Source organism: Epinephelus moara, chromosome 1 (genome assembly GCF_006386435.1).
Source record: "Epinephelus moara isolate mb chromosome 1, YSFRI_EMoa_1.0, whole genome shotgun sequence".
Classification (NCBI taxonomy): Eukaryota; Metazoa; Chordata; class Actinopteri; order Perciformes; family Serranidae; genus Epinephelus; species Epinephelus moara.
The window spans coordinates 7,621,504-7,639,675 of NC_065506.1; the positions used below are offsets into that span (position 1 = coordinate 7,621,504).

Sequence of the window (18,172 nt, forward strand, 5' to 3'; positions counted from 1 at the left end):
GGTAGCATTAAGGCAGCCCAGGACTACAGCATTCGTACAGTAGGCAGATCAAACACAACAAAGTAACTGCTTATTCCTCTCAGACTTGAGGGTGAACTTATCTGTTATCTATTCTTTTTTCAACTGTGTATCAACCAGTGCATCTTTGGCTGCAATGGGAACCTGTTCAACACAGCCAACTGTTGTTTTCTCCATCCTAGAAACTATAAAAGATTTAGGTAGAGAGAAGAAGACAGACAGAGAGAGAATTGGGGGAATAGAAAGAAGCAGAGGGAGAGCAAAGTGATTCACATCAAATGTAGTGCGGATCTTTAATGGAATTTTGCACCAAGACAAGTGTCGTGGCAACAAGATAAGAGTGTTGTGTTTACTGGAGTAACCCCTTGGCTTTAAGTGCTATTGTTAATATCATAATTGTAGTATTGCGGTGGCTCCCCGACAATGCCGTTGCTCCGTTTCATTAAGGCGTGTAATTGGAGGAATTCTGATAGGATGGGCACAAGTAGCTTAATTATACACTGCTCACTGTGTTTACAGAGTAATTATTCCATCCAAAATGGTGTTACATTTTGAAAAAGTTCTATGGAGTCGCAGCATTTCTCCAGGCCCTTGGTGCTGACAATTCACGCAGTGCTCTATGCATCAAAGGCAATACATTTCATTTCCCTGTGCTGGGTGACACAGCACAGGTGTTGGTTCCCTAAGTGAAGAAACACATTAGTCCTGAACATGTGGCTGGATAATATTCTATTTGCAATCACAAAAGCAAATACAAAGAGCACAGCAGCAGTCACCTTCTTTTCTGAAACCTATAATGTTTTCAAATATTTCTAATTCTACAGATTTTTTATTTCTAATATATTTCCCTGTTTCTATCTGATTTTACAGGATGGAGGACTCTAGTTTGTGTCTTGGTGTGTCGTCAGCAGTGCCTGATGCTGATGCCCATCTGAGCAGTGCAGTGTTAAATGGCCGCTACCCCATCAGTCAAAAGCTTCATCAGCTCACTGCCCAGCTAGGACACGCCTTTCCCGACCTACACCGCCCACAACAGATCCCCGAAGAGAAAGCAGCAACGCCTTTGGACGAGAAGACCCACCACGCAGCCCTGGCCAGTCAGCCTATCAGCAGTCAGATGGCCCTGCTAGCCAATCAGCTCAACCGAGACATTGACGCAGGGGCACTAAGTGGGTTGAACGGGCGTGTTGATTTGCAGCAGTTTCTCAACGGCCAGAACTTGGGCATCATGTCCCAGATGAACGATATTGAAGATGATGCCCGCAAGAATAGGAAGTATCCCTGTCCACTCTGTGGCAAGCGCTTCCGTTTTAACAGCATCCTGTCACTGCACATGCGCACACATACAGGAGAGAAGCCCTTCAAGTGCCCCTACTGTGACCATCGAGCGGCTCAAAAGGGCAACTTGAAGATCCACCTCCGCACCCACAAGCTGGGGAATCTTGGTAAAGGCCGTGGCCGTGTCAGAGAGGAGAATAGGCTGCTGCATGAGCTGGAGGAGAGGGCCATTCTTAGGGATAAGCAGATGAGAGGGAGCGGCAGTCTCCTCCAGACTGCTCCAACACCCCATCTGGGTCTCAATAGCAGCTCTAATACCCATCAGCAGCAGCTAGGCTCGGCCTGTGGCCTCCTCGCCCCCTCCAGCCTTACCACTCCAGAAACAATTTCCCAACCTTCTTCTTCACCCAAGCCGGCTGGCACCCAGGATGAACAGTCCTTGAACCCAACTACAGGCTTCCGCTGTACCTTCTGTAAAGGGAAGTTCAAGAAGCGCGAGGAGCTTGACCGCCACATTCGCATACTCCACAAGCCCTACAAATGTACTCTGTGTGAGTTTGCTGCCTCCCATGAAGAGGAGCTGATAAGTCACGTGGAGAAAGCCCACATCACAGCTGAGAGCACACAGGGCCAGGGTGCTGGTGGTGCTGGCGGCACGCAGGCTGCCACTGAATTCCGCTGTGACGTGTGTGGCCAGGTGTTCAGCCAAGCTTGGTTCCTCAAGGGCCACATGCGCAAGCACAAGGACTCCTTTGAACACTGCTGCCAAATCTGTGGCCGTCGCTTCAAGGAACCGTGGTTCCTCAAGAACCATATGAAGGTGCATCTCAACAAGCTGGCCATCAAGAACAAGCCAGCCCAGCCCAGTGAGCAGGACATGGCTGCCGTCAATAGCATGAGCAATCTGGCTCAGGAAGCTCATGCCAATCTTTATTCCCGCTACATCTCCTGTCTTCAGGGAGGCTTCCTTTCACCAGACAAACAGGGCCTGAGTGAGCAGCACCAAATGTTGGCTAAAGCAGGGATAGCCATGAAGGAAAAGGAGATGCTAGGGAAGCTGCTTGGGCCAATGGCAGGAGGTATGGGCCATGGGCTGGGCGAAAATGAAAAGCGCTCACTCCTGGGTTGTCTCAACCTTGTGCCACCACTCAAGTCCAGCTGCATGGAGCGTCTCCAAGCAGCTGCAAAAGTGGCGGAGATGGACTCCCTCAATAGCTACCAAGCCTGGCAGATAATGGCTCGTGGCATGGCTATGGACAGGGCTTTCATGCCGAAGGAACAGCAGCAGCACCAGCACCATATACCCCCGGGGCAGGAAGATGAGATGGGTGGTGCTGGGGCCTTGGCTTCCTTCTCAAAGGAGAAACAAGACTACTCCTTGATTGCTTCCAATGATAGCTCCAAGCAGAAGCAGCTCTCTGAAGCCTTGCAGGGATCCAAGGCAGCTAGCGGAGCCATGATGTCCATGAAGGAGGATGGAAGAGGCTTCGACAGTCACCGTGACTTAATGTCTGTCCACAGTAGTGCTGAGGCTCCTGGAGCCATGGCCGGCTTGGGAAGCCCAAACATCGACTACAGCCTCTCTAGCCTCTCCATTCTGAAGGAGAAGCCTTCAGAGTGCCCTGACTGTGGCCGGGTCTTCAGAACCTACCATCAAATGGTCGTCCACTCCCGCATTCATGGCAAAGACAGGAGAGGCATTGAGGAAGCGCTCCAGCAACAAGGTCTGGATGAACGTCGCGGATCAGCCAGCGACCCGGAGTCCCAGTCAATCAGCCGCTCCACCACTCCTGGTTCATCCAACGTGACGGAGGAGAGTGGAGCTGGAGGAGGACACTCCCAGACAGGAAGCGTCCAGGATGACAGCCCACATCCCTCCTCACCATCTTCAGGTAAGAAAAGTACAAAATGTGAAAGTGAATGACAACCACTTGTATTTTTTTGGTCAGTCTGAGGATAAAGCAACCAAAATCTTATCCTGGTGACATACTTGGGATTATGTTCTTTAATTCAGCGTTACCTACTGTACCTACTACAGTTCTACCTACAAAGTTTCCAATGAGAATCACTTTGTATAGTTTAAAGATGTGTGCATGTGTCAGTGTGTCAAATCCATCTCTTTAAAAGGGAATGAAAAATAGTCCAAATACCCATCCAAGAATCAGAGCCAAACATTCCTCACATAACTCAGATACTTAACGTCTTTGTTCAAATACCCACACACCCTCACAGAGTGGTTTGCTTTTATAGGATTTTATAGGATACTTTACACACACACACACACACACACACACACACACACACACACACACACACACACACGCATACAGTGCATACATATATATATACATATATATATGTATACAAAGTTTTATTGAATTTAAGTGTACACAGTGTACTGTAAATATCACATACACTGTGTACAGGTCATTTTCAAGTTCTTATGCGGGACATACTGTAGTAACAATTGTCCCCTGACATTGCTGAGTTGTTGCTACAATTTGCATTAAGCCAAACAGACAACCCAAGAGAACACAATCCAGGAAGAGACCTGCTTCACCATTGCATTTACATTTGCAGGTTAGCAGTCGAGATCCCTGTGGAACAAGAGTAAAGACTGCGAGCGTAGGGACGAACTCGTTTTAACCACAGCGATTAATAAATGTCTTTAATAAACATGTTGGAGACAACTGTACCCCTCCCTTCTCCCTTCCCAGCAAACACAGGCCGGCCGGGGCTAGATAAGTGTATGTTTAGTGGGATTAAGGGAGGCTCGTTGCTAATGATTACACAAGTTTTTAAAGGTAACTTTCGCTTGCTCCTCAGGGCACTATGCTGGCGTTAAGAAGCGTGCGCAGTAATTAGGTCACGACTATGCGATAATCAGTTGGTTTAAGCTAAACAAGACACTAATTAAAGATATACATATAAAGCAGGTCAAAAAAATGGTGAACTTCATTTGCAAAAGCGAGGATGTGCTTTTAAGTCTTTTGAGAAAAAAAATATAAATAAATATAAATATAAATCAGAGTGGCTTAGCTTAAGGCTGTAAGCAACTTAATTCCACCAGTGGAGACGAAATTGTTTATTTATTCACAGAGGCATGAAGTCCTTATCATGCCCGTGTAGTGTGATGGGTTTGAACATGGGACAGGCTATGTTTATTTTAATCTAAGAAATAATAACAGACAACCCCCCACCCCAATTAGGAATTAATGAAAATGAGAGTGAGATAAAAACCTATTTTCTTTATAGAGACTATTAAACATTACACTTTCTCAACAGGGTGGGGGTGTAGCGGATGTAATTATCTTCTGAATTTTAATGCTGGAAGTCTCTCTCTCCATCTCTCCCTCTCTCTCTGTCTCCATCTCTCTCCCTCTCTCTCTCTCAGTCTCTCTGTCTGTCTCTTTTGACTCAAGCACTTTGAATCTGATGAGTACAGCTTGTGGCGTTTCAACAACTTCAGAAGTACTATATTAACATCCAGCGTGCGGTATACAAAATAAAATAAGCGAATTACAGTGAAATAATAATTGACAAATAAAACCAATAGTATTTACCACCAAATGCTAACAAAGCACAAAGAAATGCATTCGATTTAGTCGAGTGGTTAAATCTCTCCCCCCGGGCACCATCTTTTGGAGAAGGCGGGGTAGGATTAAAGAAAATATAAATACCAAAATAAATTAAAATAGTGTATTGACAACTTTGCACAAGAAAAACAAAAAAGCCTGCTGGTTTCCACAAGGCCTTACTGCTGCCCTTCCTGCTGTCTTTGTCTGACTGTTTGTGTGCATGTGGTTTGTGTAAAGGTAGTGTGTCTCACCCGTAGCCCAGTGCTCAGTCAGAGGCTACACTGCTTGATACATTGGCTCTATTCAAGCTTTTTGTCAATCTGGCACTGTCAAATCTGAAAGGCTGTCCTCACATTGTTGTTGCAGAGCTCCATGAGTGTGTGTATGTGCCAAAATAGGATATAATTTACTGCTAGAGAGCATGGCAGAGGTGGAAAATAGATATGTAAAGAAGAATGAAATAAAATGATAACTGATCTGAACAGACTGGGATGTGGTTATACCAAACAAAAATGTGAGAAGTTAACAGATTTGACATAAAAAAATGTTAAATATGCTGGTTTTGCTGTTTCCTGTTTTTTAATCAGAGGTAGCGAAACTTGTCTTTCTTCACAACTTACACAATGTGATTCACATTTGGAGCTCAGGGACTCTCAAATTAGAAGCTTTGATGTGTGAGAAAAAAAGTGTCTGAGCCTCGTGGAGAAAGGTGTCATGCTTCTCTTCTGCATGCATGTTTGTTGTGTGTGTGCATGTGTCTGCATGTGTGTGTGGGGGGGAGCTTATATGCTTATACAGTATGCGTGCATATCACTCTTCTGTAGTGAACAGGATGTGGCTACTGTACCATTGTCTTTATCTTAATATCTCAGTTTAAAAAAAAAAAAGGGCTCATCTCTCTAAGTGTGTGTGCGTGCACCTGCGAGTGTGTGCCTTTGTACGTGCGAGCCTCTGCCCCGCCACCTACCCACAAGCAATTTTGAGTTAAACTTGAATTATAGTAATCAAAAATAACATCTCAACTGTGAAAGAAGGTCAGCTCCGCCGCTTTTGTCTTTGAGACGGCACTTGTTTAAAAGCAACGAGTGAAAAAGGGAGAATTGAGGAAGAAAAAGAGCAGAAAAACAAAGGCCTCTGTCAGAGATGTCCTTTAAAGACCTTCCTTATTACAACGTATCTCGGCAGCTAACCTTGAGCATGTTTCCTTTTCAACAAAATTCTTTATTTCTTTAAAGAAGACAAAGAAGTAATTACATTTATGCCCATCATGATCTTTTTTTGTTTGGTTATCCTTGGACTGACTTCACCTCAACATTATTGTTTCCCGCTGATCAGGACTCAGACTAGCAGTGTTGAGAGAAAACACACTGTGCAGAATAGTAGTCATGTTAGGAAGTTGCAGCAACAGGTAGACCTGATGTGAATACAACTTATTACATCTGCAAGGACCTGGTGCTTTGGAAAACACAGCCCTTTTTTTGCCAGCTCTTTCATGCAAATAAACCCACCATTGAAAATCCTCATTTTGCACGATAGCGTCTTCCCATTCAGCTACAATATAAGAAAAATGTAGCTAAATGTGTAAAAAATAGGCTTTGCTGCACTCGTGTTAGGCCTAAAGCAGTCCTCCTTACATGTACCTCCACAACCTTCCCACTACCCCTAAACCCCACTCCCACCTCTTGGCTCCTGACTGTAAAAGATTCTATACACTCCCTCTGGCTCTCTCTTTCTCTTTCTCTCTCTCCAGAGAATCCCCCATGTCTACATTTTTTTAAGAGGAACAGCGTTTTAACATGGCAAGGATTAGCCTGCATATCCCTGGTCTTTACCGCGGCTCAAACAAGCAGGCAAAATGCTCCATACAAATTGAAATTGGATTTGCCAACTTGACGCCTTAGGTTATAAAGCATGGATATTCATCTAATTGCGACGGTACAATGGGGGCGTAATTACACATGCGGACAAACTGTTACAGTGTAATTACTGTGTCATTAACAGGAATAAAGTAGAGTTGAACAAGATCCAGACTGCTATGAATATGCATGGTGACAAACCAGATCTACCTATCTATTATCAGCTAATGTAAGATAAGGAGTTGTCAACTGGAAATTTCAAACAAGAATGCATTTTAAGGATTTTCATCTGTATTCTTTTACTGTTAATGACAGTCCAAAAATACTTAAAATATATGTAGATCAACCAAAGCCAGAATAATTAAAATTACAGACATTAAGATAGATTAGATAAGTGATATAACTGAATACTATAGAAGGACATTATGGGGCAAAAAGAGTGTACCATCAGGTGTTCTGGATCATGGTTCTGAATGTTTTGAGATCATTTTGTAAAAATGTTCTCATTACACTTAACCCTGTCTCCTGGATATTACAATTATCTATTACTAAATTTAATTCCTGATCATGTTGTGGCGACAACCTAATTACGTTCAGAGACAACGTTAGTTAATGAAACACTACATTTATTAACTCGTCAAATACCGCCACTTTGTCAGTGATGCAAAAAGTCACCTTCTGTGGCAGTATGATACGTCCCCAAGCGGTTAATAATGCCACTGAATAGCATCAGTTTGAAACGCCACCATTAAGAATGTAATATAAGGAGCTGGGAAGTCCCCATACGGTGGGATGGAGGGGAGGTGGATGGGTTCAACAAACCCTGGACTTTCATCTGGGAGCCCGCTGTTAGCTTCGCATGTACAGTAAATGTTGAGCCAGACCATGATGTTGTTTTTTGTTGCCTAAACTTAAGAAATATAAGTGTATTTTCAAAAGACACAAAAATGTAACAAGCTTAAGTTGACATGGTGTCCTGGATGCAGGAGGATACTCAGCGCGTCAAAGTAAAGGTGAAATCCACTGACAAAGAAAGCATTGTTATGTACCACGCTGGACTCTCAGGGAGGTGACCAGTGGTCGATTGTGGACAGCGGACATAAAAAGTGCAGAACTGTGACACCAGAAACCCGGGTTCTTGTCCAGAACTGTCTGTGGTTTAGGAAACAAAAACACTTTGGTTAAGTAAAGGGACTTGCACTTGTATAGTGGTCCTCTAGCCTTCTAGCTACGTAAAGTGCTTAACACCCCAAGTCACATTCACCCATTCACACACTGGCAGCCAAGACTGCCACACTAGATGCCGCCTCCTACTCAGCTTAAATATTCACATACACAGTCATTGAGAGCAATCTGGCGTACAGTATGTTGCCTAAGAATACCTTGGCTTGTGTACTGGAGGAGTCGGGAATCAAACTGCCAATTGTTTGATCAGTGGATGACCTGCTCTACTTCCTAAGCCACAGTCGCAGCGTTGCCAGGTGGGAAATATAGGATTATTGTACCAGAGACTCAAAATTATCGTATTTTGAGGGAAATTATCGTACATCCATCACAGCCAAAATAACAATCCTACTGATGCGCAATAGGCAAATATAGTCACTCTAGTGTTTACTTTTTTGGTTTACTTTTTTCCATTTTCCTTGCTTCTGTTTTTCCTCTTTTCTTCTTCTGTTTTGAATCTCATTCTCGCTCGACTTCCTGACGTGTCCTAGCATCTCGTGGGGCGGGTACAGCTGACCATTCAGCCAATCATGCTCATTGTGCAGAGACAAACGTCATCCGTATCTCACGCTAAGCAAAGTGCGATTGGCTGGAAACATGTCATCACATGGGAACAAATGCCTTCAGGGCTCACAAAAAAACTCCGGCATACTGATTACAACCACACATTCATGAAATGGTCAAATTATCGTACATTTGGCCTTTTTTGGGATTATTGATCATACATCGTACAGAGGGTCAAATGATCGTACAAATACGATAATTATCGCACACCTGGCAACGCTGCACAGTCGTGCATAATGGCCTCTTCGTTTGCGAGGGCAAGGAGGGCGTGCAATTCCTTGTCTCCCCAGTTGCTCATCTTTACAGTGTTATCAGGTTTGTGTTTCCCTCTTGCTACTAGCTGCTCGCTAATTCCTGCTATCAGCTGTTTCCTGTTTATCCACCGCCAGTGGCTTGCACGTGCAGCATCATCAACAGCTCCTCCCACAAGTCTTCAACAGTCCCTCCCGTTGCGGAAGGCCGCCTCGGTCTGTTTAAACTAAAAGGGTTCTGCCAATATGACTACCCTATGAGGCGGAAAATTGGGCGCCTCAGATCAACTCACCATTCCACCTCTGTGTGTATCAACGCTCGCAGCTTGCCAGCAAAACGGCCCAACGTTCGCAGAAAATCTGGCAATGTAAAAGGGGCTTATGAGTTGATAGTGTATTACGAGATTTCCACGACTTGCTCGATACGTTAATCAGCACCAATAGAAAATGTAGTTCACTTGGCATTATGGTTCCCTAAGCGTATTTGCTGTTTCAAATATATTGTATATAATTGTAGTTTCTAGGAGACAGAGCTGACACACTGTACTTTCAAATGAGGTCAGACTTACATATTTTTACATAACAGAGACGGACCAGTCCTCCAATGTTGGTGTAATACTACCACACACTAGTTTTTTGGATGACAGTTAGCTTTTGGTAATCTGATTAAAAACAACTTTAAGAAAAATGCAGAAAATGATATTAACTATAATAATAATTGTGTTTAAACTATATTTTGGCACATAAGCCCTCTACAAGGCAGAGCCACAGCATTATAATGCAGGACTCACCTTAGTTATTGGACTCTAGAGGTTCAAATTCCCTAAGATATTAGTAATTGATCAAATTACTACAATCAAATGGATGCAGTTATTCTTGGGCTTGTAGTACACTGGAGGTCTGGGGCCCCAGGTCAGTTGCCTGCTAGATTTAATTAAGAGATCTTGACTTAATTTAGTTTAGTTTGGTAAAATCTCTGAATGCAGTAAGTTGCAGAAGGAGTCTAGTCAAAATTGTTATTGCATCTTTCACTTCATGGACAGTCTCCCTGCATTTTTCATTCAGGTTGGAAGGAATGCTGGCAATTCACACAGTGTGATCAACTCATTAAACTTATCTCGGTTGTGAGCCAGTGCATTAGCTACAATCTAAGAAAACAGATGAATAAATATCAAGAACAAAGTAACAGTCTATCCGTGTCTTCTAGATTGGGTGATTAGCCTAGCTGATGTTTTAAGCTCATGGTCATAAATGAATTACAAGAGAAATGTGTGTACAATTACTATGCTACTTTGTCTCTCTGTACTTGCATACGATGCTTGATTACCACTTGGGTAAAGCAGGCACCTGGTCTGGCCCTGAGCTTCCCAGTGTCACCACATGGGGGTCAATTTTTGGCGATTTTTAATGTCACTTTTTATAGAATGTTGAATTTATGCAAAATATTTAAATGGTAGATTTCTACTCTAAATGCACTCAAAAATCATTAACAAAGAAAATGTGATTAGGATACTTAATTATATATATATTTTTTTTCTGTCCATTTCAATGGACAAAAAAAATCTTAACACAGAAATCACCTAATGGTTACAATGACAACAAATGGTCGAAACAGACCTTTTTTTTTTAAAAACAACAAACAAACAAACACAAGATCATTTATTTTTCATGAATGGTTAACCGATATCAATGAATAAAGTGATGCTTTAAAACACATTGGCTATATATTTTGCATTGTATTAGTCTTCACAACTCAAAATATCCTTAATTTCTGAAGTATCTTGAGAAACCAGTATGTGCAAAACCTTCTGAGATGAATATCCTGTGGACGTATTCAATAAAATGTATTATAAGCTGATTGAATTTAATCAGAACAACATTTCCCCTGTTCACTTTCTGGTGACACTCAGATCCTTCTTCAAATTCCAATGGACGGATATTTTTGAAGTAATCCTGAGTAATAGCTATAAAGCCTTCATAGAATATTTTTGACATGTTTAAGTAATTCAACATCTCATGTTTACTTTAAACACAGTTTTAACACAAAGTAGGTACTTTAACTATATGATTTATAGACTGAAACTCGTGTTGTGCTTCCTCCTTGCCCCACAGTCAGACATGCTTGTTGAAAAGGGGGCGTGGCTCTTCTGCAGGCCACTTTTCCACTGCAATTGGTTTATAGATGTGTAATCATATACGTCTGTGCATTTAGTTGGAGTCAGATGACAGTAATTATAAATTTAGACATCCTAGAAAAGTTATGTCTGTTGGGATGGTTGGGCGATCTTAATGTGTTAAGATGGTAGCTTAGTGTGACTCCTGCCTTTTAGAAGAAACTTATGACAAAATCTAATTTTAGTTTTAATATTTTACTCAATATTGTGTCTACATGGTGCATATTCCTAAGTAAAATTGTGTTTCGAGAGATCCAACCTGAAGTAGGGTGATATTTCAGTTCTACCAGTTGGTTTGTGGATTTTGGGCAGAATATTTTAAGGGAATGAGGGTGATAGGGCTCAATAGGGGCCCAGACTTATTTTTTTTTTTCTCCCGGGGCATGTGAGTGGATTAATCCAGCCCTGCTTATGTCTGTAAATAAAAAGATAAAAAACAAAACATGCAATCTTACAAAAAGTAGATCAGGTGCTAGACTGAGCATGAACAAAAACTAGAACAATTGCATAGTAAAATCTTAGTGTATAAGCAGATGAACCAGGGTGGGTAAAGCTAACGTACAGTAAAATTCAGCCACATTAAGCAGTGTAGTTCTCATTATGAAAACCAGAAAAACCAACATATACCTCCTTACTGTACGCTACATTGCTCCTACACCACCTCACACTGCAGCCAACACTTTGAAATGAGGCCAGACCTCTGTGAGTGTGCGCGCCATAATATATGAGTGTAAAACTATGTGCATTAAAAAATAATGAATTATGTCTCTGTTTTTTTTTTCCATTTCTCCCCTCTGCATAAATTACTTTTCTTTGTAATTGACATCCGTTCCTCTACTACTTCCCCCCTCGCACTATTCTTCTTTTCTCTATAATCAGAGAACTCAGTGGTTACAAAACCTGAGCTTTCTACCCCCCACTCATTTGTCGGAGTCTGGCCTGTCATATCTGTATTTTTTATGTGTCACCAAACTTAAATAGACAGTCATTGTGTTACAGGCACAATCATTCCCCGAGCTGTATTTTTGTACAGTAGGTCAGGACTCTGGTGTCTGGTAAATGATAAAAGTTCTATTCAAACGCACTAATTGTCAGTGTGCTGTGCTGATTGACATGTCTCGGATAAATGCAGACTTAGTATTTTTGTACACGCTTGCACAATATAAAAGGCCAATTTATTTCTCTGTTCTTCTTTCTCTTATTCCTTGCACAGTTCATTTGATTTCTCTCTTCCTTTCTTGCTCTCTCCCTCTCTCTCCTACCCCGTCTTTCAGACTCAATTTGTAAATATTACCCATGGTGGGAATTAGCCCAGGCTTTTTAGATATTTTAAAATTCCAATTGTATTCCGACGAGTGTGTTTGATCGAGGGAAGGACTGTGAGCCTCGGTTTGCTCCTCAGTATTCCTGGGTGGCTATCAGTGGCTAGCCTTGTCCTTATGAAACATTTATCAGCCCGTTTTATGTCTTAATGATCACGTTAGGATTCCCCGCTTGGTTATGAAGCCGGGACAGGAGGAAAAAAAATGGACTGTTGAGAGAGTGAAGGAGAGGCGATGAAAAAATGACACGGGCAATCCAGACGGGAGAGACTGAGTGGAGTGAGAAAAAGGGAGAGATGACAGGGCATCACATTCCTCAGTAAACAGCATCACATTATGCCATCCACTCTTTTCAACTCCAAATCTTTGCCAAAACATAGCTTACCTTTCTCCTGGAACAAGCTTCCATGGCTCACACGCGCGCACACACACACACACACACACACACACACACACCCTCCCTCTTCTTCTGTCTTCCCCATTCCTTTTTATGTTTTTATAATTAAAACATAATATTTATCTTTCCATAACAGAAGGCTGCCTTACTCCGTCAGGTAGACTGTTTGCATATTAATATTCTTAATACATCAACAAGCTATCTTCTCCGGTGTCATTGCTAAAACTGAGCAAGAATAGAGAAAGAGAAGGTGACTCACAAATACAGCTCTTTACTACAGTTTTGAAATGCTGGAGAAACTTAACTTGATTGAACATGCGGGAGAAGAGACTCAGAAGTAAAGAGGGGAAAAAAGCCTTAAAAAACAGAGAGCGACGGAGAAAGAAAGACATAAATTAACATCACAGTCACAACTTGTGCTGGTATTGGAGTGTGTTTACCCAGTCTCAACCTCAGGATGCACATATAAATGCACAGACTAAATACGTGTTTGTTCCTCCTTCAGTCAAAACTACCAAGCAAAGCTCGACACTGGCTAAGAAAAAGTTTCTCTTCTTTTGATTGTTTATATGTGTGCTTAACAGAGAGTTGGAGGAACGGAGGGGAGGGCAAAGCTGAATGAGGGCGAATGCCAAGTTCCTTTTCTCTGTCTGGTGACAGCTGCCTGACTCCGTCAATGTGGAATTCCTGTGAAATGAGGCAGGGCTCTCGGTCAGGGAATGCAAATGGACGGCAGTGGATGGTCGGCGGCTGAGCCGGGCCGGGCGGCGTGGATGGGGGTGTGGAGTGGATGGTGGGGGTGGGGGGAGTTTTGTTTGAACAAGTTAACTTGGGCATGATTGGGGTTCCTCCTGTGTATGAAAGAGCAAGAGAATACATTGACCTTTGCCTCATTAAAAATGGAGGGCCAGGCATGTGATACCATGACTGAGGAATCTCTTGCTTGCCCCCCCCCCCTCCTCCACATCCTCCCCACTTTTTTTTATCTTCTTCCTCTTTCTCCTCTTCTCCCTCGCTCTGTCATTCTCTCATTTTGCCTCCCTCCTCCCCTCTCAATCTCCTCCTCTTAACCCCATTGACAGGTCACATAAAAAGCCTTTTGTGTCAACATCAGGGTGCTGACATGAGAGCAGAAAGCGACATGAAAAATGTGCTTTTTTTCTTAGTTGTAGCTACCTCCTCATCACAAAAGAGAGAGAGGGAGAGGGAGAAAGGGAGAAAGAGAGGGAGAAGCAAAAAGGGTGGAAAAGTGAGGGAGGAATTAAGTCCAGGGATTAAGATCTCTGAGCTTTTTTTTTTTTCACTCTCTCCCCCTGCCACATTCCAATTGTTCTTAAAATATTTGGCAATGTCAATTAGTAAGTGAGCAGAGCTAGCTGATGAACACAATTTTCCAGGCGACTGAGCACCCTATTGTTGTGGAGCGAACAGCAGATTTCTGAGGTCATTATCATTCCCTGTTAGCCGTGCCCAGCTGCTCTCCTCTTGGCTCCAGCCAAACTCTGCTCTCCTCTCTCCTTTTTCCTACTGCTCTTATACATCATCTCTACTCTCGTCTCCTCGCCCTCCCCCTGCCTGCACCGCGTTCACCAGTTCAGAGCTGGTTGATAGCAGGCAGCAACAGGGGGCCTTCAACAAGAGGAGGGATGGGAGGAGCTGGCTGGGGGAAAGAAAGGAGGAGAGAGTGAGATGGATATAGCACAAGAGTGGGGGAATACAGTAAAAGAAAATGAGCGAGGGGAGGAGGAGGTGGGGGAGGAGACGAGGGAAAAAAACAGAGAAGGGCATTGGGGCAAGTGGTACGACGGAGTGGGCAGGCTCGGATCAGGCGGCGACTGAACACAAGAGGGAGCATGAAAAGAGTAAAAGAGGAAGGGAGGATAGAGAGGGAAAAGAGAAGGCGATTATCTGATATTGTAGTTTAGACGTGTAGTCGGAGAGATGGTGCTTTAGAGATGGTGCCTTTGAAAGTGAGCATCATAGAAGGGAGAGAAGGAGGATCAACCTTTCAAGAAAAAGCAGCATTTGTTTTAAAGGACCCCACTGACTCGACTGACACTTGGCGTAACATTTATCAAACCAACATGAGGTTTACGGTAGCATTTACCCTTTGTGTGGTACTTAGCGTAAGCTGATGATTTCGCAGTCAAGTGATTTAAACACTTTGGCAGGAGTGCGGAGAAAAGTTGGTATAAATGATGTTATTGTGCTGAGAAATGTTCTTTTTTTTTTTTTTCAAAGAAAGACATTATTGTCTAGAGTGACCTCAATTAAAAACATCATACACTCCGTATTTAAAGCTATTTTCATTAAAGAGAAACGTTGAGCTAAAACATGTTGCTATACGTTACAGTGCAGTGAACACGGTGCAGATGAGATTTCAGATTAAAAACAAAAAAACGCCTTCCTGCTGTTAGACTTTTATTTGAAAGAATGGAGGTTTCTTTCACAAAAGCACAAAGCGTCCAGGTATCTGCATCTAAACATCCAAAGGAGTCTTTCCTTTTTTGTTGTTGAAGAAATGATGAAAGATCCCTTTTAGTCAAAGTACAGAAAGGAAAAAAGGAAAAAAAAACCACGAGTGGAGAAAATCAAACTTCTCACTTTTTGTGTACTTGCCAGTTTTACATCTTACCTTTTTACCCTCCTCCTCTTCTCTCCCCCACCTTACTGCATCCCAACACACCACCACCACCACCGCCGCTGCCTCATCCAACCCATAGGTGCCCACCTTCCTCACAACCTTTGCATCCTCATCTTTTTGACAGCAGATTTACACATATTGAAAAGCAGGAAACTTTTCAGCCTTTGTCACGGTTTGTTACAGTGTACAAGTGAGGCATTTAAAAACCTCCCCCTGTCAACTTAAAAGTTGTTAAGTTGTTAAACTATTAAAACTAGTTGTAAGCAGTTAAAATAAAGGACAGTTCCACCAGAAAGCTATAAACACACCAGCAGTATTCAGCCGCAACTCTTTAATACACACCCCTCATTTCTCTCTTGTCCAACCTGTAGAAAGTTTGCGTAAGTTAACACTGGTTGGTTGTGGGTGTCTGTGTTTTTCTAAGTGTGTGTGTGTGTGTGTGTGTGTGTGTGTGTGAAGAGAGAGAGAAAGGAGGAGGAAGAGAGCGAGAGAGAGAAGTGAAAAAGGGTGAGCGGCATCAAAGCGTTGCTCTCAGCTGCAGCTGCCAAGCTTCCTCGTCCCCAGTTAGCAGCCATCCAGCTGTCAGGCTGCGCGAAGAGGAAGAGAGGGGGGAAATCTCTCACCAGCCATATGGTCCCCAGTTCTGTCGGAGACACTCCACGCTCCGTGGGCAAATGGCAAACTCATATATCTAATCAACACTCTTAATATCCAGACCTGAGACCAAGGATATTTTCAGAGTCTTGCCTTTCAACAACATGGCAAAAGGGAGTATATGGGATATGACCAAGCACTTACTGTAGAGTGTGTGTTTGTGGTGTTATGTGAGCACACAGCTTACAGGGGAGCACTTTGCACTGTGTATAGGAAGGCCCATTTACTTTCTTTTAAAGGATAACACTGGTGTCATGCTATATTTTTCTTAATTTCAACAACTCTTAAAAAAACACGACCAAATTCAATACTGCGTTAATCTTCCCTACTCTGTCTGTGGCGCCCCAAGCCCATTAGCTCCTACTGAAGATGTTATCTAAAACAACAACAACAAAAATAAATAAATAAATAAAAAAACAAGGCATAGATATTCTTCCATCGTGGAAAAAAGAAGCAAAATAATTTCCTAAAAAACTGGGCACTGTAGGTTTTAGCAGCTATTACTCAAACAGGAGTGAATGATGCATTTGTTGGGGACTATTTTTAGCTGTGGATTAATACACATCTTGTAATACACATCTAAGTATTTATGGCAGCAGGTGGAGAGGAACAGCGTCCAAATACTTTTTGTTTTTTGGCTTCCTTCATTGCAATCTTCCACTAATTCCTTATTTTCTTTAATGTTGTTTAATCTTTGATTCCCCCCCCCCCTATATTGTTTGGCTGTAATTTGTTTCACATTTTTGCCAGCCAATAAAAAAATCTTCTGCTCTGTCAATTTTGTTTCTAACCACTGACTCCAGCTTACTCCGAATGGCCTTCTCTGCCTAAATACTTATAAGAGCCTGTGCATCTTTGTTTGCCTAATAATTGCCTTTTTGAAGTGTTACACAATTGTACTGTACAATGAAGATACAAAGGGAAATGGTGGTTACCATTGATCTGTCCATTTAGTATCACCTTCTAGGCACTGCCCAAATTTTGTTTCACCCAAATTAATCTTTCATAGGGATGGCCAGATGGGGTCACTGAAAATCTTGGGTCTGCACACCAAAACCAAACTCAGAACTGAATTTTGGAAATTATGTTTTGCTATTGAAGTGTGTAGGCTGATTAACAACTATATGGAGAGTCAAGGAATCGCATACTGGTACAGTTTGAGTGTTATGTATCTGTATATAAATGCGTTAGACGGTTTATTGTTACTTAAACAGGCTGGTTGTCCTTTCCTTAAAAAGACAAGTATACAGCTTTAATTTGAAGGCGTATATTGATTGCAAAGAATGAAATATTTACTGGGATTAAGCACTCTCAAGTGTAGGAAAGACTCATGGGTACGCATAGAACTAATTTTCATCCAGATATCTTGAGTCGAGAATTTAAGGGACCCCTTTAAAAATAGTCATGCCAGCTGTTCCCTTTCTAAAATTTAGAATAATTTTGGGGCATTATTAAGACCCCTCTACCATAAGCTATGCTGAAATGGTTGGTACCAATGGATGCCTTGGGTTGTCTGGTTTCATACGATACCACTACCTTCACGCTAGTTTTAAAAATGAGCATGCCACAGTCTCTTAGAAATGGCAATGTCAGCCTCCAATTATTTTTGCCAAGTGGAGGTGAGGACAGCAATTGTATCAGGGTGGCCATGCCCCCCCCCCCCCCCCCCCCNATGCCACAGTCTCTTAGAAATGGCAATGTCAGCCTCCAATTATTTTTGCCAAGTGGAGGTGAGGACAGCAATTGTATCAGGGTGGCCATGCCCCCCCCCCACCCTGATCTCCCTTTGGAGACACCACTGGTTCCACAGACAGGTGAACAGTACACATAGTACAATGCCCAAGTTCATGGTAAAAAGGAACATGCCACTCATTGCAATAATAGTTTTTGGACAACAATGGAACTCTATGGTACAGAAGAAGAGGATACATCAGGCTGTAGATACACAGACAAAACTTGTTAGGGTGATAAATTCATTGTTGTTAAGTTTTTTTTCATGTCTCTTTGTTGATGATAGGAAACATGCAGAATTATTCTTCTAGTGGAAAACCGTTGAATTAATGACTTGAGCTGACATAATCACATGTAGACTTCCTAAATGAAACAAATTCTCTAGGCACTTCTCCAGTCTCCTTCCATCTAAAACATTATCATGACAGTAATATGTGCAGTGGATTGACTTGAACCCTTCTTTTAGTTGAGCAGAAGCTGT

The 18,172-nt window shown here is 42.4% G+C and overlaps 1 protein-coding gene across 2 annotated transcripts in view; it reads left to right on the plus strand.

The window, feature by feature from the left end:
• The window catches only part of znf536 (zinc finger protein 536), a 242,856-nt gene that overhangs the window by 132,496 nt on the left and 92,188 nt on the right, over positions 1-18,172 (plus strand). For both annotated transcript variants that reach the window (XM_050045695.1, XM_050045705.1), the window contains one exon: positions 889-3,188. In XM_050045695.1, the coding sequence (XP_049901652.1) occupies positions 890-3,188 (2,299 nt within the window). In that variant the 5' untranslated portion in view covers position 889. The remainder of the gene's footprint in view (positions 1-888; positions 3,189-18,172) is intronic.